The sequence below is a fragment of the Apodemus sylvaticus genome, chromosome 2, assembly GCF_947179515.1.
Source record: "Apodemus sylvaticus chromosome 2, mApoSyl1.1, whole genome shotgun sequence".
In the NCBI taxonomy this organism is placed as follows: domain Eukaryota; kingdom Metazoa; phylum Chordata; class Mammalia; order Rodentia; family Muridae; genus Apodemus; species Apodemus sylvaticus.
In genome coordinates this window covers 152809312-152828514 of record NC_067473.1, presented here as the reverse complement: position 1 = coordinate 152828514, position 19203 = coordinate 152809312, and the positions used below count along the sequence as shown (strand labels likewise).

General features: G+C 50.4%; 1 protein-coding gene across 1 annotated transcript in view; it reads left to right on the top strand.

Annotated features, from left to right (window-relative positions):
• The window catches only part of Mical3 (microtubule associated monooxygenase, calponin and LIM domain containing 3), a 142593-nt gene that overhangs the window by 76427 nt on the left and 46963 nt on the right, over positions 1-19203 (top strand). The window contains exons 16-17 of the mRNA XM_052172896.1: positions 147-235; positions 1171-1258. Coding sequence (XP_052028856.1) covers positions 147-235; positions 1171-1258 — 177 coding nt within the window. The remainder of the gene's footprint in view (positions 1-146; positions 236-1170; positions 1259-19203) is intronic.

Sequence of the window (19203 nt, the reverse complement as noted above, 5' to 3'; positions counted from 1 at the left end):
GCCTTTCTGGATTGCAGGGGGAGCTGGGAGCTGGGGGCGGGGGTGGGGGTGGGGAGTTATGCAGTGGCATCCTGTGGCCAGCAAGCCCAGGCCACAATTGTGGAGTTTTGCTCACTCCTCTTTTCCTTGCTTCTTGCTGTCTGCAGGCAAATTCTACTGTAAGCCACACTACTGTTACCGACTGTCTGGCTACGCGCAAAGGAAGAGGCCAGCGGTGGCTCCTCTGTCTGGAAAGGTAACAGCTTCCTTCCTGTGAGTGGGACTGTTAGATAGTCTTGCCTGTCCCGTGAGTGGACTTGAGAGCAACTGCACAGACTGCAGACACACCAGGTTTACCAGCATCTAGAGGTGCTGGTCTCAGAGGCGATGCTTAGGGTGTATTCTGAACCAGATGGGCACCCTGCTGCTCACCCTGCCTAACTGTTTCTTCCCTGGAGGTCATCGCCCTTTTCCTTATAGCTGGAGAATAGGCAGCCTCAGGGGTCCTCCCCCACCCCCACCCTGCCCTACCCCCACCCTCTCCTCATTTTTAAGCCCACACCCTGAGCATCTGTGGGCCAACCCCTGGCTCTCCACACTGGGAAGGCCAAGCCGCCCATAGCTGGCTGGCTCTGCCTGCTTCTTTTTAAGCCCTGTTTCCGTGGGTTATTGTCTAAGCCCTCGACTTATTCTTTTCTGCTTCAGTGAGACTGGTCTGTTCTCGTTTTCTCAAGGTGGCCTGAGTAATCTCTTCACTTCATGGACAGCACGTTGACAGCATTAAAGCCGATTACCCAATGGCTTGGGTTGACTGCAGAGGGATGGTGGGAAGAGGTTGTACAGTTGGCCTTCTGTGTCCGTGAAGTCTGCATCATAGGTCCTATCCATGGAGGGGAAATACCACTTTGTATTGAATCTGTCCAGACTCTTTTTTTAAGCAATGCAGTACAATAACTACTCACACTATACAGCAGTTACACTGTTTGAGTCATCCGAGGAGCGCTTAAAGTCGGTAGGGGGATTCACATATGCCAAGGACACGCATCACAGATTTGATATCTGAGAGGATGGACGACTTCCTCTCTAGGACTACACAGTTCAGTACTAACAGACAGACTAGCCAGTCTCCTGAGTCCAGGGGCTGCAGCCAGAGTCACTGTTCTTTTTTTTTTTTCTCATGGACTCTTCTAGGAAGCCAAAGGAACCCTTCAGGATGGCCCCAGTGCAGACGCAAACGGACTGGCCAGCGCTGCCGCCAGCTCAGCCGAGAGAAGTCCAGGTAGCCTCGCTTCCTTGTTTGGCTGGGTGGTGCGTCACTCTCTTGGCCTCTTTGACAAGGCCAAGGGGTTGAGCCAGCACCTGCAAACCAACATTTCTTCACTCGGGCACCACGTGGCCCAAAACCCCCCGGAATCCTATTTCATGTGTCAGTTGCTGGCGTTTGGGGTCCCCTTCCTCTATGGCCTGTCAGAGGTGCTGGTGCAGATCGGAAGGGAGTTCCACTGGCAGGCTGTGAGCCAGTGATGGTGCTGTCTGGTAAGTGGGGTTACCCTACACCCACAAGACACACCGAGGTGCTTATAGGTAAACAGGAACCCAAGAGCTGCTATGTCCTTGACCCCGGGGAGAGCCCAGAGTGACAACCTTCTGCGTGGCCCCTGTGTAGGGCCTGTTTTGTGTCACAGAGATGTGAGACTGTGGCCCACTTTCTGAATGTGTTCACTGCAACTTGAAGTGTTTGTATCCCATACCCCAGCTGTGCCCAGCCCATGTGTCTGTCCATGTGACAAGGGGCCACCCTGTCCTAATCCCTTTAGGCCTCAGGGTCTCCAGGGAGCGTCAGGCCCCACGTGCCCCACTCTCCTGTGTCAATAGCTTGTACCATCCTATCTCAGAAAACATGCCGACCTTGTCCATTGCAAGGCAGGATGGGGACTGTTTGAAGCACGGTGGCTGTAGAGAATTGTCTTGCTTTTTTTCTTTAAAATTTCCCTGTAAAATTAGCTATAGTTCTGTATACTGCTGAGAGGTCCGGTGGCCCTAGACATCCCTCATGGGTCTATAGGGCTATACTTTCCTATGTCACACATTTCCTCTTGTTTATAGCAAGTATATCTTTTTACTTTTTTGTGTATGCATGGTTTCTGAGACAGATTCCTACTATGTAGCCCTGGCTAGAACTGGATATGTAGATGAGACTGACCTCAAACTCACAGAGATCCACCCACCTCTGCCTCCCAAGTGCTGGAATTAAAGGAGTATGCCACTATGCCCAGCTACAAATATCTCTTACACAGCCAGGTACAAACTCAAATAAAAATGAAAGATTAGCAGCCGGTGCCAGAATCCACTGAGGAGCCAATACGTGCTTTCCATGATAGAGAAGGGAGGAATATTTTCTTAGCTTTCAAATAGAGCTGCCTCTGTTGATAGAGGGAAGCGCTGACACAGCCCTTGGGCCACTGTGCCAGAGGAGAGAGACTGTGCCCTGGGCTTGGCAGGGGCACTCTGGGGGTGGGTGGTGTTAAGCCTCCAAGGCACAGAAACACCAGCCAGGCCCTGTGAACATGACTACGGCTTCTCTGTTCCCTTCTCGTATTTGGGGACTCTTTCTTAGATGCCTTGCTGGTGACACTCAACCAATGTCCAAGTTTATGACCATGCTCAAGCTCTGAGTGACTTGTAGCACTATGAGGTCTGCCAGCCCTTGGTAGTATTTCTCAGGAGTTGACACTCCCAGAGCATAGCCTGGCTGATGAGTGTGCCCCGGCCCCAGACACAACTTTGGCTTTATACTGGAATGTACGCATGGTCGTGTGAGAGTGCGCCTAGCTTTGCCAAGGACCCCGACTACTCAAGCAAACAACGGCTCCACTTTCTATGGGTAAAAGGTGCAAGATCATTCTTTTTAAACGAACTATGAATGATTTTGCTGACTCTCTTGGCTGGTTCCTTTTGCCTCTCTGCCTGTCTAAGGAAAATGTTATGGGTTTCAGATTTTTTTAGACAGTCGAAAATTAAGGGACCTGTAGATAGAAGCATGCTCTATAAAACACTGAGAAAATACACTTGCCAATGTGGTTAAAGAATCAAAACAAACAGGAATGGGCCCAAGCTAGAACATGCTTGCAGGATAGCAAGAGAGGGTCATGATCTGGCACCCCAAAGTATCCCAGGCTGAATGTCCAAAGTGGGTGAGGCTGGCACTGTACCCTGCCCAAGGGGCAGACCAGCCTCTCTGCGAGTCATTGCCTGAGTCCTGAACATGCTCAAGCCCTGGCACTTGTCCTTGAGCCAACCTTTGCTAGCCACCGAAGGCGGGCGGGGGAGGGGGGAGGGCAGAATTATGAGTGACATTTTATAGGTGCCATGAGATAGGTTTCTGTTTCTTCTTTGGTAGAAATGCCTTTATCAAACCCATTAGCTTTGAGTGCTTGGTCCAACTTCCTCCAGAAAGCTTCAGACCAAGCCCAGTGCCTGGGGCTTCCAGAATGTGTCACAGAAGGGTTCTTAACCTGATCCTAGTTTTGTCCCCATGTGATTGCCCATGTTCCCTGGAACCACAGTGGAGGGGCGGGGGCAGGGCAGGAAGAGCCGGGCGGGACCAGCAGCCCCGCCTCCTGGTCCTGTACTTTCTTGCTTTCTATCTCTTCGATGTTCTCCCTTCTGCTCTTTCCCCTTAAACAAGAATTAGTGCTGTGGTTAAAAAAAAAATGACCGCAACAAAAATACTCCAAAAGGACAATATAACCCTCCTTAACCCCTTGTAGAGAACCCTGAGTTGGCCTTAACGCATTGTCTTCCTCTGGTAACCTTGTCCACAGCTGCTGCTTGGCTCCCTGTGTGAGACACTGTGAACGGTATTTCTGTTTGTAATGTGCATTTAATATAGAAATCCTCTTTTTGTTCTCGAACCTGTAAATGCTTTGTTTCCAAACCACCTCTCCTCACTGTTACAGATCAGTGGGCCTGGCACAGATTTCCTTACCCTGGCCTCACAGTACCTACCAGGAGTTTAGGGGAAGTCTGGAAAACAGGCAATAACAACAACAAAAAACAAACAAAAAAACAAACAAAAAAAAACCACTGGGCGGGATGGCTGTTCTCTTAGGCACACGCCCTTGGTTGCAGGTGGTTCCTTTTCTAAGTAGAGGAATCCCATTATACAGAATGAAAAGAGAGGCACAAGGCATATGGGTGGGAAGGGAACGAGAGAGCTTTTTTCCCTGTTTGCGGGATCAGGAACATTTGCAGTGCACAGAGCCGAGAGCAGGAGGCGCATGCCCCAAGCATCTGCTGAAGTGTCTTCCCAGGAGAAGCTGTAATCGCAAGTGGCACTGGCCTGTTCCCTAACCCGCTGGCTTCCGCAGTTAGAAAACACAGGCATTGGCCCATGCCAGCCAGAATAGCCACAGCTCCAAAAATGTCGCTTGTTCCTGGGCCCCTACCTAATGAGGAGGTTAGGGACCCTCTCACAGCCCCCTAAGGCCCCTTCCCTTCAAGGCTGCTGAAAACAAAACCAGGAAAGGAAGCTCTGTGGAGCAGCTGCCATGCCTCCTGCCTCCCAGCCTGACCACTAGAGCCAAAGCAGAGCAGAGGCACTGTGCGACCCCTGAACACACCTCTCATGTAAATTTGTATATCTATGTGTGTATGTGGGTTTCAGTTCAGTGTATACTATTTATATATACTGTACCCTAACTGGTAACAGTGGGACTGTTTTTAAAGCTACTAGTGTGAAAGCCATAGGAACTTTGTCTGGAAGCTTGCCCTGACTCGACTCCCCCAGCATAGCCAAGAGGCGGAGGGAGCCCAGCTGCTGGCTGGCATGGCCTCCTGTGGAGGCATAGATATGGGGCTGGGTCTCTAAGAAGGTAGGTGGGTGGTACACACCCCTGCACTCAGGTAATCAATTTTCCTCATCAACAAAGCAATAGTCTTACTGGTGTGGGGACCAGAGTTTCCCTCAAGTCAGTCTGTGGGTTAAGTGTTAGCTCCTCTGGGCCTGTCTCAGATAGCCCTGTCTTAGTATTCACTGTGCCTGGCTGCTCCCTGCAGGACAATGGGACCTATTAGGCCCTCTGTGCCACTGAACCCTGGCCAGTAAAGTAGAGGGTTCGCTTTTAATCACTTTACTATTCCCTTGGGGTGAGGCAGGAGAGCGGCACCGAACAATGCCCCAAGCTGTGGTACACAGAAGCCAGAGTAGGAGGATTCGCTGTGCCAAGGAACACTTTACCTGTCCGCTCTGGCTTCCCTAAAGCTTTTCATTTGCCCTTGTTTTTAATCTGTGCTCTTGTGAGTTTTTTTGGTGTGTTGCTTTGTGAGTTTTTTATTTAATTGTGTAACTTTGTTTTTACCATTACTGTGAAACCAAGGTGTTGTGCTTTAAGGGTTTGGGGGCTTTTTTGTTTTGTTTTGTTTTGTTTTTTTGGTTTTTTGGTTCTTTTTTATTTTTAACAAATGTTACATTCTTATTTAAGAGAATAAATTCCAAACAATCTTCAGGTTTCTGAGTTTTTCTTTTCTTTCTCTTTTCCTGTTGGAGGGTGGGAAAGGGGAGACTTAGGCAGGTGTGGGACATGGGCTAGAAGCCACTGTTCCCCCTCACTTCCGCTGAGGGTAGGGAAGGTACAGGTGGCCTTGGGGACCAGGTCCCCCCCACCTAGTGTAGAGTCCTGCTGATGGAGGGACCTTGTGTGGGGTGTGGCATGGCACAGGATGGTTTATTTTGCGGCAGTTGTAAATAGAGAAAAGCAAAGGAAATGTTATTCTTGCCCTTGTCTCCCCTGTTTAGGGAGCCAGCGTGAGGGACCTCAGGATTGGTAGATGGAGGATAACTATATGCACAGAGCCCAGGTCTGCTGAGGGGACGTGGCCCCAGGCGCCATCCTCAGGAGAACTGGGACTAGTTAGGTGTCTTCCCTCCGTGTTGGTGTAGCTGCTAGGATACCCTCAGGCATTGTGACAGGGTCCTGATAACTCTGGGGGTCCTTGTTCTTTGCTCCATAGCTGGCATCTCTCCTGTGCTGGATGAGCAGCAGGGACCCGAGTTCCATTATCTAGTTTCACTGGACTGTCCTCAAGCCCAGAGAGGCAGCCTGTCCCGCTCACATACACGGGGGCTAGCCAAGGAGGAGTGAAACTTCTGCCCTGTCAACGTGCCAGCCGTGGGAACGCAGGCCAAACAGGGCCAAAGTAGGCACCTTGGTGGGTGAGGCGCTCTATCAGGAGTGTGTTCTCTTGGGTCGGGGGAAATCTGGGTGCTGCCCCTGCTGACACTCCAGCCAGCGGCAGACGTCTGAGAAGTTGAAGAGCATCACGTTTCTTTGTGGAGTGGCACACTGGGCCAGGACCCTCCCTGCCACACTAACCTACCCCTCTTTCTTTGAAATAGTGTTCTGTGCCTGCAAAGGAATTGAGGAGAGAGGTGGCAGGTACAGGGGCTGACCAAGGGCCAGTAATAAGAGGATCAGACACTCTAGCCTTTAGCTGCCCTTGCTGCCATCTCAGACCTAAGCATGAGGAGAGGAGGCCATTGTTGTTAGGACAATGTACTGATTGGCCTGATAGCTGAGGTGATTCTGTGCAAGCCCTGTAAAGTTCCTGGGAAATCTCCAAGGACGCTCAGTTTCTTACTGAAATATCTTGAAATTGTTCTTTTTTTTTTTTTTCTTATACATTTCCTGGCGGGTTTTTTTTTTTTTTTTTTTTTTTAAATTAAGATGCTTCTTGGCGCAAAGGCTGAGCACCGTCATGGAACAACAGACCATACACATGACCACTCTCTTATTTCCATGCTGAAATGGAGGGCAGGACAGTGCTGTGTGAATAAGGGACCCCACAAAGGGCCCTCTAGAGTATGACTAAGAAGAAACCACCCAGTGGGGTTCTCACCTCAGAGTAGGTGGATGTTTTAGGAAGACTGGAGTCCGGCTCCAAGCATGGCCTTACCTCACAGCTCGTACGTGGCAAACATCTAGCAAGTGCCAACAAGCAAATGAGTCATGATTAACTCGGGAGTGGGGGTGTGGTGGGGGCAGGGACCCCACTGAGGTTTGGACCTAGGCTACATCAGGAGCCTGCTGGCTGCTCCTTACCCCACCCAGGGTGTTTACCAAGAGTCGGCAGTCACTCATTGTTTCTTCATAACATAGTTCCAGAGGGTGTAGGATTGATTGTGCAAACGCACTGTCGTCTGTACACCTGAGGACGGAGGCGGGCCTCTAGGCATAGGGAGCAATCTTCAATTGCTTCCGGGTGTTTCTAGCCACGTGGTCACCATCTCCCTTTTACTTCCTACGGGTCACCTTCTCAACTTTGCATAAGTGGTTTGTAAACGTTTTTAAAAGTGTCCAAGGGACTTTAATGAGTATTTTAAGGACAGTTGTCAACATTGAAGCTTTAGTCTAGTTAAGGCTAAGTTTAGTCACCTTGATTTGGATGGCCTTTTCCTCCTAAGGATCTGTACTCAGAATATAGGGCAATGGTGAACATTCACTGTAGGTAGTAGGGGAGGCTTAGGAAAACCTAAGGGTCTGACCTGCTCCAGATTATCCTGGGATAATCTTTGGTAGGGTCTGTACAGATGGAGTCAGGATTTCTGTTGCACTCTTCTGGTTTCTTTGCTTTAGCTTTTTTCTCTACTTGGTTTTTTGGGATTGTACATTATGTGTTAAGTGGCCCATGGCGACTCGTGACTGCCTTCTTCCTCCTGTGCTTCTGTGAGGTACCACGATCAGTCCCTCTTCTTCGTGGTTGCTGCAGAGGATATGCAGCCTGATTCTTGGTGTGTCTCCCCTGTGACTGTTTGTCCCTCGTAGCTAACTTTATGTGCAATTGTCCCTGTCATTAGGACCCAGCATCTTTGTGCCCAGTATTGTAACCCTTCCTGAGACTCTAAGGTCGGCAGGTCGCTAGGTTGGATGCGATGCCCAATGCCGACACCTTGAGAAAGCACCTTGGTGACAGGTGCTCCTTCACATTAAAATAATTACAGGAAACCAGTGTTGCGACTCAGTGGGCCTTGTTTTTCTTCAATGCACCCATGACAACTATTTGGAGAAAATTCTAGAAAGAGGAATCCACTTCCTTCAGTATCTGCTCAGATTGAAACTTGAAAAATGAGTTGTGAGTCAGACTGACTAGAACACTGGAGAAGGGAGCTCATCTCTGACCTTGGCATCCATGATAATGGCTCCTATGTCCTTTCCTAGGACTGCCAGCATTTACAATAGCAGGTTAGAGAGGCCAGCTGTGTGGTTCCTTTGCCACTGTCCCACCACCCGGAGACCAGGCTGGTGCGCTCTGTATAAAAGGCGCATGCTCTCTCCTAGAGTCGAATCTGACGAGCGACCAAGCCACCGGCTGCCTTCCTCTTGGTTGGTTCGTGTTCCTCAGGAGCTGACACTGGCAGGAACCGTGAGAAGGAGGGAAAGGAGGAGGCTCCAGGCACTGCTGGTCTGAATCTCTGAGGTCTCTGAGAAGCAGCTATGCTAGTGTGGGTTAAGGGGACTGACGATGGGGTATACGAGATTAAAGCCAAAATCCTCCTGTTTGCTACATCACCAGGAGCCAGGGGCAGCCCCTGGGTTCCCCTGGGAAGGGCCTGGAGGATTACCCTCAGAAACTCTGTAGAGAATTAGAGGTTTGTGAATTCCTCTTGTCTTCTTTCGTGCTTGACACTCTTTATCTGCCACAGTAGGTCACAGAATATAAGGTAGGAGGCTAGCGATACGAATGAGTGAGGGGGTAGTTGTTTTAGCCTGCTCAAGGCCCTACATCCCTAATACCATTAAAGAAAGAAAAGAAGAGAAGACGGTCACTAAGCCAGGTGTGGTGGCATGTGTCTGTAATCTAACATTCAAGAGGCTGAGGTAAGAGAATGGCCGTGATTTTGAGACCAGCCTGGGCTACATAGCCAGCATTACACCAACTGCATAGTAAGACCCTATCTCAAAAACAAAAAGTAGCCAGGCAGTGGTGGTACACGCCCTTAATCCCAGCACTCAGGAGGCAGAGGCAGGTGGATCTCTGTGAGTTTGGAGCCTGCCTCTTCTACAGAGTGAGTTCCAGGACAGACAACACTACCCAGAGAAACCCTGTCCCAAACAAACAAAGTAAACTTAAGTAGAGAAACCAGAATGCGCATAATGGTGCTGACAACCGCAGTGCCCATGGGCAGTGCCAGCAGTGTGCCAGATGCTGTCTGGAAACTCTGAATACACTTGCTAAGCCCTTCAGTGGTCTGGGTCAGAGGCAGACACAGAAGCCTAGGGACCGTGGTGGGATGTGGCTGTGTGCCCACTGTGTACCCTTTGCCCCTACTCTGTGATCTCACACTCGTGAGAGAAGAGCTCTCTGAGAGCGAGAGCTTTGCGCTGGAGTTTCTGTGACGGTGCTGATGCACCTCGTATGTCAGCAAGGAGGCATCTCTTTATTGCAGGAAATACATGGCCCCTCTTTTTAAGGGGCAGTGATTCCCAGGGCTGGGAATCTGCCTGTGGAAAATCAGAAGATGGCAGGACAGAGGGTTTCATCTGTAAGAGGATCATCAAACTGAAGAAGGGAACAGTCAGCCCTGAGTGACATGTGAGACAGTGAACTGGAGTCACGTCAGATACTCACACTGAAGGCCATGGGGTTGACAGTGACGTGGACCCTGTGCCTCCAGGAGCAGCCCATCCTGCCAGCAGGCTCCTGGATCTGTTAGCTTTACTTCTTTGCTGCATCTTGATTTACTTTTCCAATGCCTGGATGGAACCTAAGACGTTACCCATGCCAGGTGAGTGGTACCCTTGTACCGCGCTCCATCATCCCTTTGTAAAACCTTCAGTGATGATTACAGCTCCATTCACAGTCCTTGTGAGAAATCACTCTCCCTGGCTGTGTGTGCTGTTGGCGTACAGGGAAGGAGACAGTCTGAGGCAAATTACCTGTGGCAGGAGAAAAACAGAACTCTCACCTCTCGGGTGCTGGGCATTGCTGCCTTCAGGGTTTCCTGCCTACGAAGGACGGGCACTTTGCTGTAGAATCACAGCCCAGCCTCTGCAAGTTATTGTCCTTAGGCTTGAGCCAGTTCGGTTTCAGAACTCTTAAAGTGACCAACTGCTGAATGTCACGCTGGGTGTCCTTGTTTATCCCCGTGAGCAGCTCTGGTTTTGCTCCATTGGATGAAATTTTGGCCAAGCCTAGAATGCTCGCAGAAAGTCTCCTGAACATATGCAGACACAGCCTTGCCCTAGCCTTAGAACAACGTGCTGCCACCGAGAGGCCCGGAGCTCCTAGGCAGAATGTACTTAGAAAACGGAAGGAAGAATGCTAAGAGAAGGATGTTTTTCCACGTGGGTCCAGGCCCTCCTGGGTGTGGTGACTGAGCCTGCTATAGCATGCCTGGCTCTTCTGCTCAGATGCGGGCTTGGCACTCCTGAGAGAAAAGGGATAAAGAGCAGTTGGCTAGATCCATCTTTCAGCCCCTGGAATCTCTCCTTTGGGGTTCCTGCACAAACCAGACCAAGAAAGAGGGTAGGCGCATTTGGTTGGCACCCTGGGGGATGGGCAGTCACCTTTGGAGGCGAGGTGAGGGGTGGGGCTGCAGATAGTGAGAGGTGTTGGATCATGTTCTCCGTCGGCTCCATTGGAGTGATATGGCTCGGCCTCTGGTGTCTCTGGTTGCCTCTCTCTGGACACAAGCCAGAGGCTGTCTCTCAGGCATGGCAGGCCTCAGCTGCCTGGTCCTTCATACTTTGCCTCTCCATGAGGTGGATGGCTTGGGTCAGGATGTTGGGGAGGAGCCCTGAGCTTGCTGCTCTCCTTGCTGCATATGTCAGACAAGCCACACTCAGATCTAGATGGCTTGGGGGACCTGTTTCCTCTGAGGTTAGAGGTCATTTAATAGAGCTGCTAAGCCAAGGTTCCTCAAGCTCAGCACTGAGGATGTTTTGGACTGGGCAGTTCTCTGGAGGGCAGGATGGGGGTGGGAGTCCGTCTTGTACGCTATAGTTCCTCTGGACTCTCCGCATTAGAGGCCTGTAGCATCCTCCTACTTACCAGACAACATCTGTAGATGTTTACCAGTTGATCCATGAGGAGGAAGTCAGATTGTAAACTACCTATGAAGACAAGACATTGATAATAAATACTACACCTTGTAGAAGGTTGGGGACAATAGGAGGTAGAAATAAGGAAGGGGGACATGAAATCTCACTGTCCCCATCAGAACGTCTGGCCTCGACTGCCCACTCCTGTGTAAACCATGAGCATGTGTGCATTCCAATGACCCCAGTGTGTATGTGCTGACTCAGAGAGACTCATCCTGACACTCTGGACTAAAGGATAGGGACAGCACACTTTAGTTAGAGCTCAAAGCAGAGCCACTACTCCCTTCCTCAACTGCAGTGGGTTGTCCTGGCACCCACAGAATGTGTCCATCCCCTGTGGTGACCCTGAGAGCTGCAGTTATCCACATAGAACAAGCGTAGGTGCTTCATTTGAGCGACTTGCTGTCCCCTGCTGTCCACTTCCCCCGTGACCTTCCTGCACCTTAATCTCCCATCTATCGGGAAAGGGGAGAAGGAGGCTCCCTGCTCCTCTCTCTATCCCAAAAGTCTCTTGTAAAGAGCAAGGAGCCAAACTGAATCGGTCCTGATTGTTTAGAAGCATCTCTGAATGTCAAATAAGATTATCATTGGTAGAGATTCCAGAAAATGGCGGAACAGTTGGAGAGGGAGAAACGACAAGGCTCTGTTCGACTGGCTAGCTGCCGGGCTCCCTCCGGGGTCTAGGTACCCTGCAGGTTAGACAGGATTGCCTAGTGGGTCGCACTCCTTGCCAGCAGAAAGAGACAGCTCAGTTTGGGACTCTCTAGTCTGCAGCAATGCTGCACTGGATACCAGCTCTTTTGGAGATAAAGGGGGCAAGTGTCCGCCTAATCTGCCCTCACTTTTCCTTTAGCCTGCATGGATAGCATGTGAAGTCACCAGCTGACTCCACAACACCAAGATTGTAAACAATTCCTGATAGGGTTTGCCTTCAACTAGATGTCTCTGTGCTTGACCCGAGGAGAACAGGTTACAGCGCCCACTATCCTAGCAGAGCAGCCATCCGTCACAGTACTGAGGTCTCTGTGGCTCTGCACTAGCTCATTACAAAAGCATTGTGGCCCGAGGCCTGGCGTCACCCCATGGCCCACCTGCTGGAACGGTAGAATCCGTGCATGAGTGAGGGCCTGCATGCGCTACAACTGCAGAACCAAGCATCTCCCCTTCCACAGGAACGCTCACAGGCCGGGTCCTCCACAGCCTGGGTCAGTGCACTCTCAGTGCCTCAGCCTGAGTTTCCAGAGTCAACCTAGTCGTCTGGAACCCAGATATAACCAGTCCTTTCCCAGCCAATCCTAGGGAGCATCTAATAGATGAAAACAGAAGCGTAGCTGATAGCGCATGTGTCTCAGGCGGAAGGCATGGGGGGCGCTAGAGGAGGTTTTAGTTCCTTTCCAAAAAAATAATCTCGGCTCAAGAGAGTGTGGTATTTGAGATTTTGTGTCTTTAAGGGGGAACAGAAGAAAATAGAGAGGCCCTGGGACCTAGCTCAGAGAGCCTTTCGTTGACCATCCATCACTTCCGAGATGTTATAGTTCAGTTCCATGAGTCAGAACCGAGTCTACTCTGGGACTGTATAGCTGGCAACGCATGTACTGCTGTGGAACTAGCTTATGACATGGACTGAGAGTGTCAAACAGCCTGGCTGCGATGTGGCCCACGGTGGAGGACTTGCCTAGCAGGCACCACAGAAAACAGACGTGAATAAGCCTGGCACGTTAGGGAAAGCCCGTCGGCACAGCCATCCTTTCTTGCTGGTCATGGGCCTCTCGTCCTGCCGCCTCCTCCGGCTGCTGTTGGTCTAGCATCTGTCCAGTCCAGTATGCAAGCCGCTCCCAGGAACCTACTCACTGTGAGGAGAAATAGCAATTCTACAATGCACTCATCAAAGGGCCTTCATGCCAAGTGTCCCCTGAGCCATTAGCAGATCTATCGAAGCTCCACTTTACCCTCGTCTATCTGTTCTATCTAGTGGGTTGCCCTTCTCCGGGGCTTGGTTATTTGCCATTGGTTCCCCCGTGCCTGTGCGCCATCATGTGAGCTACTTCAAAGACCTTCTAAACTTCCTTTATCAAGATGAGGAAACTGAGCGCACAGTGTAATGAACTTGACTGTTAGGCTGATAATAACACATTCCTGCCTGGTCCCAGGATTAGGTCGCTGGAGGCTGGGAGGAGGTAGAGAGGAGAGAAAGTGATTGATTGATCGATTGATTGATTAATTGATTAATTGATTTCTGAGAATGGAGGTACGTGATGGATGCTTCCCTCCCATGCATAAGGCCCTGGATCCCACCCCAGCATCACACCCTACACACACACACACACACACACACACACACGAACATGCACGCACGCACACACATGCACACACATAAAGCATCCTTTTCTGTTCTGGGTCACCGGAAGAGTTTCTAGTCTCGAAGCACTTGCTAAGCAGTTAGTCTTAACACCACTGAGACCCAGAATCCTCAATGTCATATACATTATCTAAAATCTAGAACCTTCTAAACCTAACGTCACACGTGGAAAATCTCAAACCAAGAAACTGTCACACACAAAGTTATTTAAGCTCTCATACAAAGTGTCCTGGAGCAATGTATATGAGGTAAATATGAATCTTAAGTGAATTTTGTGACCACCTCCAAGGTATATCATTATATGTAGACAGAAAACTCTGAATCTGGGATGTTTCTGTTCTTAACAATTCATATAAGGGGCATTCAGATTGTTGGTCTAGATGGAGGTTTTCGAGGTGACGATTCAGTGACTGTTGTAGATGGCACTCTTGTCATGGTACCTGAGCCCTTCTCCTGCCTCACAGAAAACACCTCTTGCTGGATGATGTAGAGAAATTCTTTGAGCAGACCTGTCAAAGGGGAGCTATGCAAAGACAGACGTTCCTTTGCTGGGCCAGCGTCTGGGACACTCCCGTTCCCACACAGCTTCCGTGCTTGCAGTCTAGATGTCCTCCTAGAATCAGAAAGTAGCTGTGAAGGGTCAAAACATGTGAGCTAGTCAAGCGGCCCCATCACAGGCGGCTGGTGTGCTTGTGTGCTCGGAGGAATGGGAGAAAGGGAAGCCTTCCCACACTGCCTCTGGAGGCCACAGGGGCTTTGGGCCCTACCTCATAAATTCGGAGGAAGACTGGACACATGCTTGGTAAAGCAGCCCTGAGGCAGGGAGTGACCATCTTTTTTTATTTCAGGACCTCAGGCCAAGACGCTTCCCAGAGGGTTGCCATTTGTTCTGTTAACAGCTAAGCGGGACTCTTACATAGGCAACTTTAGCACAAAACCAGAAAGAGGGTGAACTGGGGTCCAGGTTGATTCCTTACTGTATTGTGCTGGCCCTGCCCAGTCACTGAAGCCAGCCTGCAGCCTGTTGCTGGTAGGCTTTGATTTTATTTTGGTAGGGAATCTTTTGTTTGTTTTCCTATGAGACCCCCTCCCCCCCCCCACACACACACCTCCCTTTTGCCTTGACTGTCTCCAGGGCCTGAGCTCAAAGGAATCTTCCTGCCCAGCCTCCCAGACAGCTGGGACCTGAGCCCATGGTGCCACATGTGACTCTGTCTGCAGGTTTATATTCCAAAGGAGACAGAGCCTGCATTCTAAGTGAGACCAGACCATGGTTCTCCTGAGAATGACCTCACTTCAGAGGGTTTGATCTCAGAATCCCAGTGTATGAGGAAGCAGGAGAGAATGCAACGCATCTCCTGCATTCCTGGGAGAGAACTGAAATGGAATCCCTTCCTACCGGAGCAGGGAAGAAGAAACTGAGGTAGAGGTCCCATTGTGGCCTTGCAGTGACGGAGGCTGTGGGTGAAGACACGTTCCTAGTTCCTCCAGGTGATTCTGACCAATCTCAGGGTAGGTCTAGAATATGCTGCCAGCCAGGTGGCTTTTTTTGTAGTTCTCATCCTTAATATCTCCCCAGAGACCTTGTAGGTCAGCTGCGGGGATTCATGTGTAAAGTTAGCTCATGGTCCAAAAGAAAAGCCACAGCCCAAATCTCCAGCAGCTTTTGATAAAAGGACCAGAGGGTACTGAAGGCGGGTCTCAGTGAAAGAGGAATACTTACATTAACCAGACTTGAGTTCAGTCGTTAGCACCAAAAAGGGGGAAAGAGAAACCACTTAAGGAGAGGTCTCTGAATGGTAAAGTAGCAGGCTAGTATCTCAGATGGACCAATCATTTCAGGCCAGTGTATCTCAGATGGACCAACCATTTCAGGCCAGTGTATCTTGTATGGACCAACCATTTCAAGGCACAGAGTCACTTAAACTTAACAAGGCTTTAGCTGACATTCAGAGTCACCAGTCCTCCTACTAGCTGTGTGACACCATATTTCATCAGAAAGCAGGCTCCCTGGTGGATGGAGTTGGTGTTGGGTGGGTGAATCCCGGGAGCAGAAAAAGTCGACCTCATCCACACATACTAGAACAGCTATTGTAGGAGAAAGTAAGGCAGAGAAAGAGGGTCACCAGTACCCACGAGGCCAGAGGGATTAGCCAAGTGTCCCACAGCCAGGAAGTCGCCACGGCTTTATATCACATTATCTCATTGGAAAAAATTAGCCCAAAAGGTCCCAACACAGAGAATAAGCATTTGAGGAGGTAGGAACTACTCACTGTTGACATGTATAAAAAGATCATACTGTACCCCATAAATACGTGCAGTTGTTAACGGTGTACTGGTAGTTTTATTAGAAGGAAAAGGGAATTGGGAAAATGAGCCAGAAATGAATTCATGATGGGGGGAGGGGCAGGGGAGGTGACGGAGGAGAAACTCAAGATGGCCTAGGTGGTACACTGCTACCCGAACCCCCCACCCAGCACTGGTTTCTTGGAACACAGCAGGAAGGGCAGGGAGAACAGGTGCCACTGAAGCCCTGGGGACAGCAGGCTGAAGCCCTGGGGACAGCAGGCTGAAGCCAGTCTGCGTCCCTCCCTCTCCCTGTGAATCAGACAGCTACAAATAAAGGATTCTGGCAGCTCTCGCCGCCCGTCCGCTGAGAGCAGGTTGTCCTGTTAGCAAGCGCTGCTTTGGGGATGATGTATGGAGCTCCCGTGGGCAGTGACTGTTCCAAAACAGAGCCTCAGGTCAGGCCCGGGACCTTTTTCCTATTTAGGACGCAGCCAGACCCTGGGAGCTCTTCCCGTTTGGTATGCATGAGGCTGTAAGTGGCCTCCCTGTGACCTGAGATCAGCCTGTACCGACTTAGAGACAAATCAGCCTTTGGAACTTGGATTCCAGGTCTGTCATTCCCCTTTTAGCCGGGAAGTCCCTCCACAGTGGCCACTCTGCCGGAGCAGATGATGTGGAGGGAGGTGGCCACCCGTCCTGACGAGGCTGGCTGTGCCTTACCTACTCAAACCAACATCTGCCAGCCTTGTTTGCTTATTTAAAATTACAGTCTCGGCGTATCGCACAAGCCCTCCAGGCCCAACCAATCCTCCTGCCTCAGCTTCCTAAGTGGCTCGCAAAGCATTTTAAATACCATTGTTGAGACCGCAGTGGCTGCTCATTTTTAGCCCTTGTCTCTTGCGGTTCCTTCTCCCAAACACTTACACGTGTCAGCGGGAGGGGGTGTCCCAGTCTGAAGATGTCGAGGTCACCACGAGGGCCTGTACTACTCCGATTCTTCCTTCCCTGCCTCTCTTCGCCTGTCTGTGTGATAGCTCTTTGGTCAGGACAGAGAGTCAAGGATGTTCATCTTGATTCATTGGCATCATACTCGGCAAGGTGCTTTAAACATTGCGGGCTGGAAATGTGCAGTACATTGGATGTCCCATCTTCCCTTCAGGAAAGCTGAGCCTCAGTGGGACCCCAGTCCTTGGGATTCTCTGCCTCTGTAGTCCCCTGTCACTGAAAACTGGACTGAGCCAGAGCTCTATGTTAATGACTACTGGGTGGGCCAGAGGGCAGAGACAGGGCTAACTCCCTCCTCGTGCTGTTTATGGGTGGGTGGGTAGCTGGTTGGTTGGCTGATTTCAGGCCAGCCTGAATTCCGAACACAGCCAAGAATGACCTTGACTTTCTGACCTGCTACTGTACCTGGTGTTTGTGCTGCTGGGCATTGAACCCTGGGGGCCTCAGGAGTGCTAGGCAAGAGCTCTTTCAGCTGAGCTGCGTTCCCAGCCTTTCCCCTTAACCCACCTCTGTTGTTTGAGACGGTTTTGCTTTGTAGCCCTGGCCGGCCCGGAATCCACAGAGCTCTGGCTGCCTCTGCCTCCCAAACGTATCATCGCATCTGCCCCGGCTTCCGGCTTCACCTTCGCCTGCGTTTGATGGTTTTGGTTTTGAGACAGGGTCTTGCTATGTAGACCAAGCTTGTCTCAATGCTCCTGCCTTAGCCTTCCTGAGTGCTGGGATTATAGTTGCAAGCCACAACATTAGGGCTTCTGCCTTAATTTTTTTTTTTTTTTCAAAATCTCCAGCAAGATACTTAAAGTTATCAATGCATCCTTCCATAGCACCAGATGTGTGAAGGATCTGAATAGTTCTGACTGGTTCTGACTGTCTTTTTGTTATTTGTAGCATCTCCCCTCCCTAGAGCCTCAAGGCTTGGACTGCCAAGTTCTGATGTTTGGTGATCCATTAGCCTGCAAAGCCTGTAGATTCTGCAGAGAAATAACCCCAGGCAGAGGGCAGAATACCTGCCACTCCAGACTCCAGCATGTCTGTTAAGACATTTTCTCATATAAAGAACCACAGCAGGGCAGAATGGCGAGGCCTGGAAAGGGAGCAGTGACCAGGACAAGTGCCTTCTCTGTGTCACAAGTCTGGGGACAATGTGGTGGCCTCTTGAATTACTGCTGTCCTCTTGAAGCTCAATTTTTAGTCCCCTTGCCCACAGACTGTGTGATCTCATACACCCAAGTGTCTGCACACTTCAGCCAACGCTGGTTAACTGCATAGTCTTCCAGAAGGCCTTCCCTGAGAACTCAGGACAGACACTGCTTTCTTAGGTGCTCTCGTGGCCCCACACGCATGCGTATGTCATAGTACTCAGTAACTTATGCCTGACATGCTGTCCACAGTCTATGTAAGATGGCTTCGTGTCTGCCATCTTCCCCCAGGTCCTAACGGAGTTCCCAGCACAGAGTATGCAGCACCATGAACCCGGTTTTGCTTCTCCTGTGTGTTTCTGCATGGGTGTCTCTTCACCTCACCTCGCTGGGGTCAGAACTGACCAGCGGCACTTGTCTGTCCTGAAGTGATGGCTCTTACTCTGACTTTCTCTTTTCTCCTAGAAGAAATACCGTTACTGCTCTTTATTAGAGGGGTTCCTGGGAAGCTTACACTTGCTGTGTGTCTGTTCCTGAGAAAGAATCTCACTGTGTGTGGTCAGGGAGTCTGCTCATCTTTGTGACGTGGAGTTCGTGGGTGTTGATGAAGGAGGAATGAGCCAGCACCTGAGGCCTGTGCCCTCCCGGGGCCTGGGCAGACAGCTTTGCTTTGGAGAATGAGTTGGCTGCCTGCCCCTGTCTTGTACTCCGAGCACTTAGCTCCCAGACACCCTCATCTAGCTGTGTGTGGAGCTTATACTTTTAAGGCTGTGATCTTAGTGCTGAGAAGTGGAGCGGGGTATTTAAAACAACGCTCCCGAGGCTGTGAGGACTAGGAGAGGTGACCCCAAGGACATGTCAGATCCCATTAGCACACGCATACTTGGATTTGTGAGCAGACTTAGCATCAGATCTTGCTTTTCAGTAAAGAGTCTCTAGTCACTTTGGAAGCTGCTGCTTTGGAAGAGCCAGAGATGGCAGCAAATATACCCTGCACCTGACTGGATTCATAGAAAAGCTCTCTTGTGCCCAGGCAAAGGAATTGAAAACACAGGCTGAGGCTGAGGCTCATTGCTTCTGCAATGTTCATGAGGCACTGTGTTCAATCCCCAGTACCAAATGAGCCCGGTATGGTGGCACATATCCCTAATTTCAGCACTTGGGAGGCAGGAGGATGAGCCTTGGCTATAGTGAATTGGCTAGCCTGGCCTAGAGACCCTGTTTCAACAACAAAAACTTGCAGACAACAGAAATGCCAACCTTCAAAGCATTTTGTATCCCAGAGTTGCTAAACTAGTGTAGGTCTGTCCGAGGAGACTCCTGTCAGCCCAGA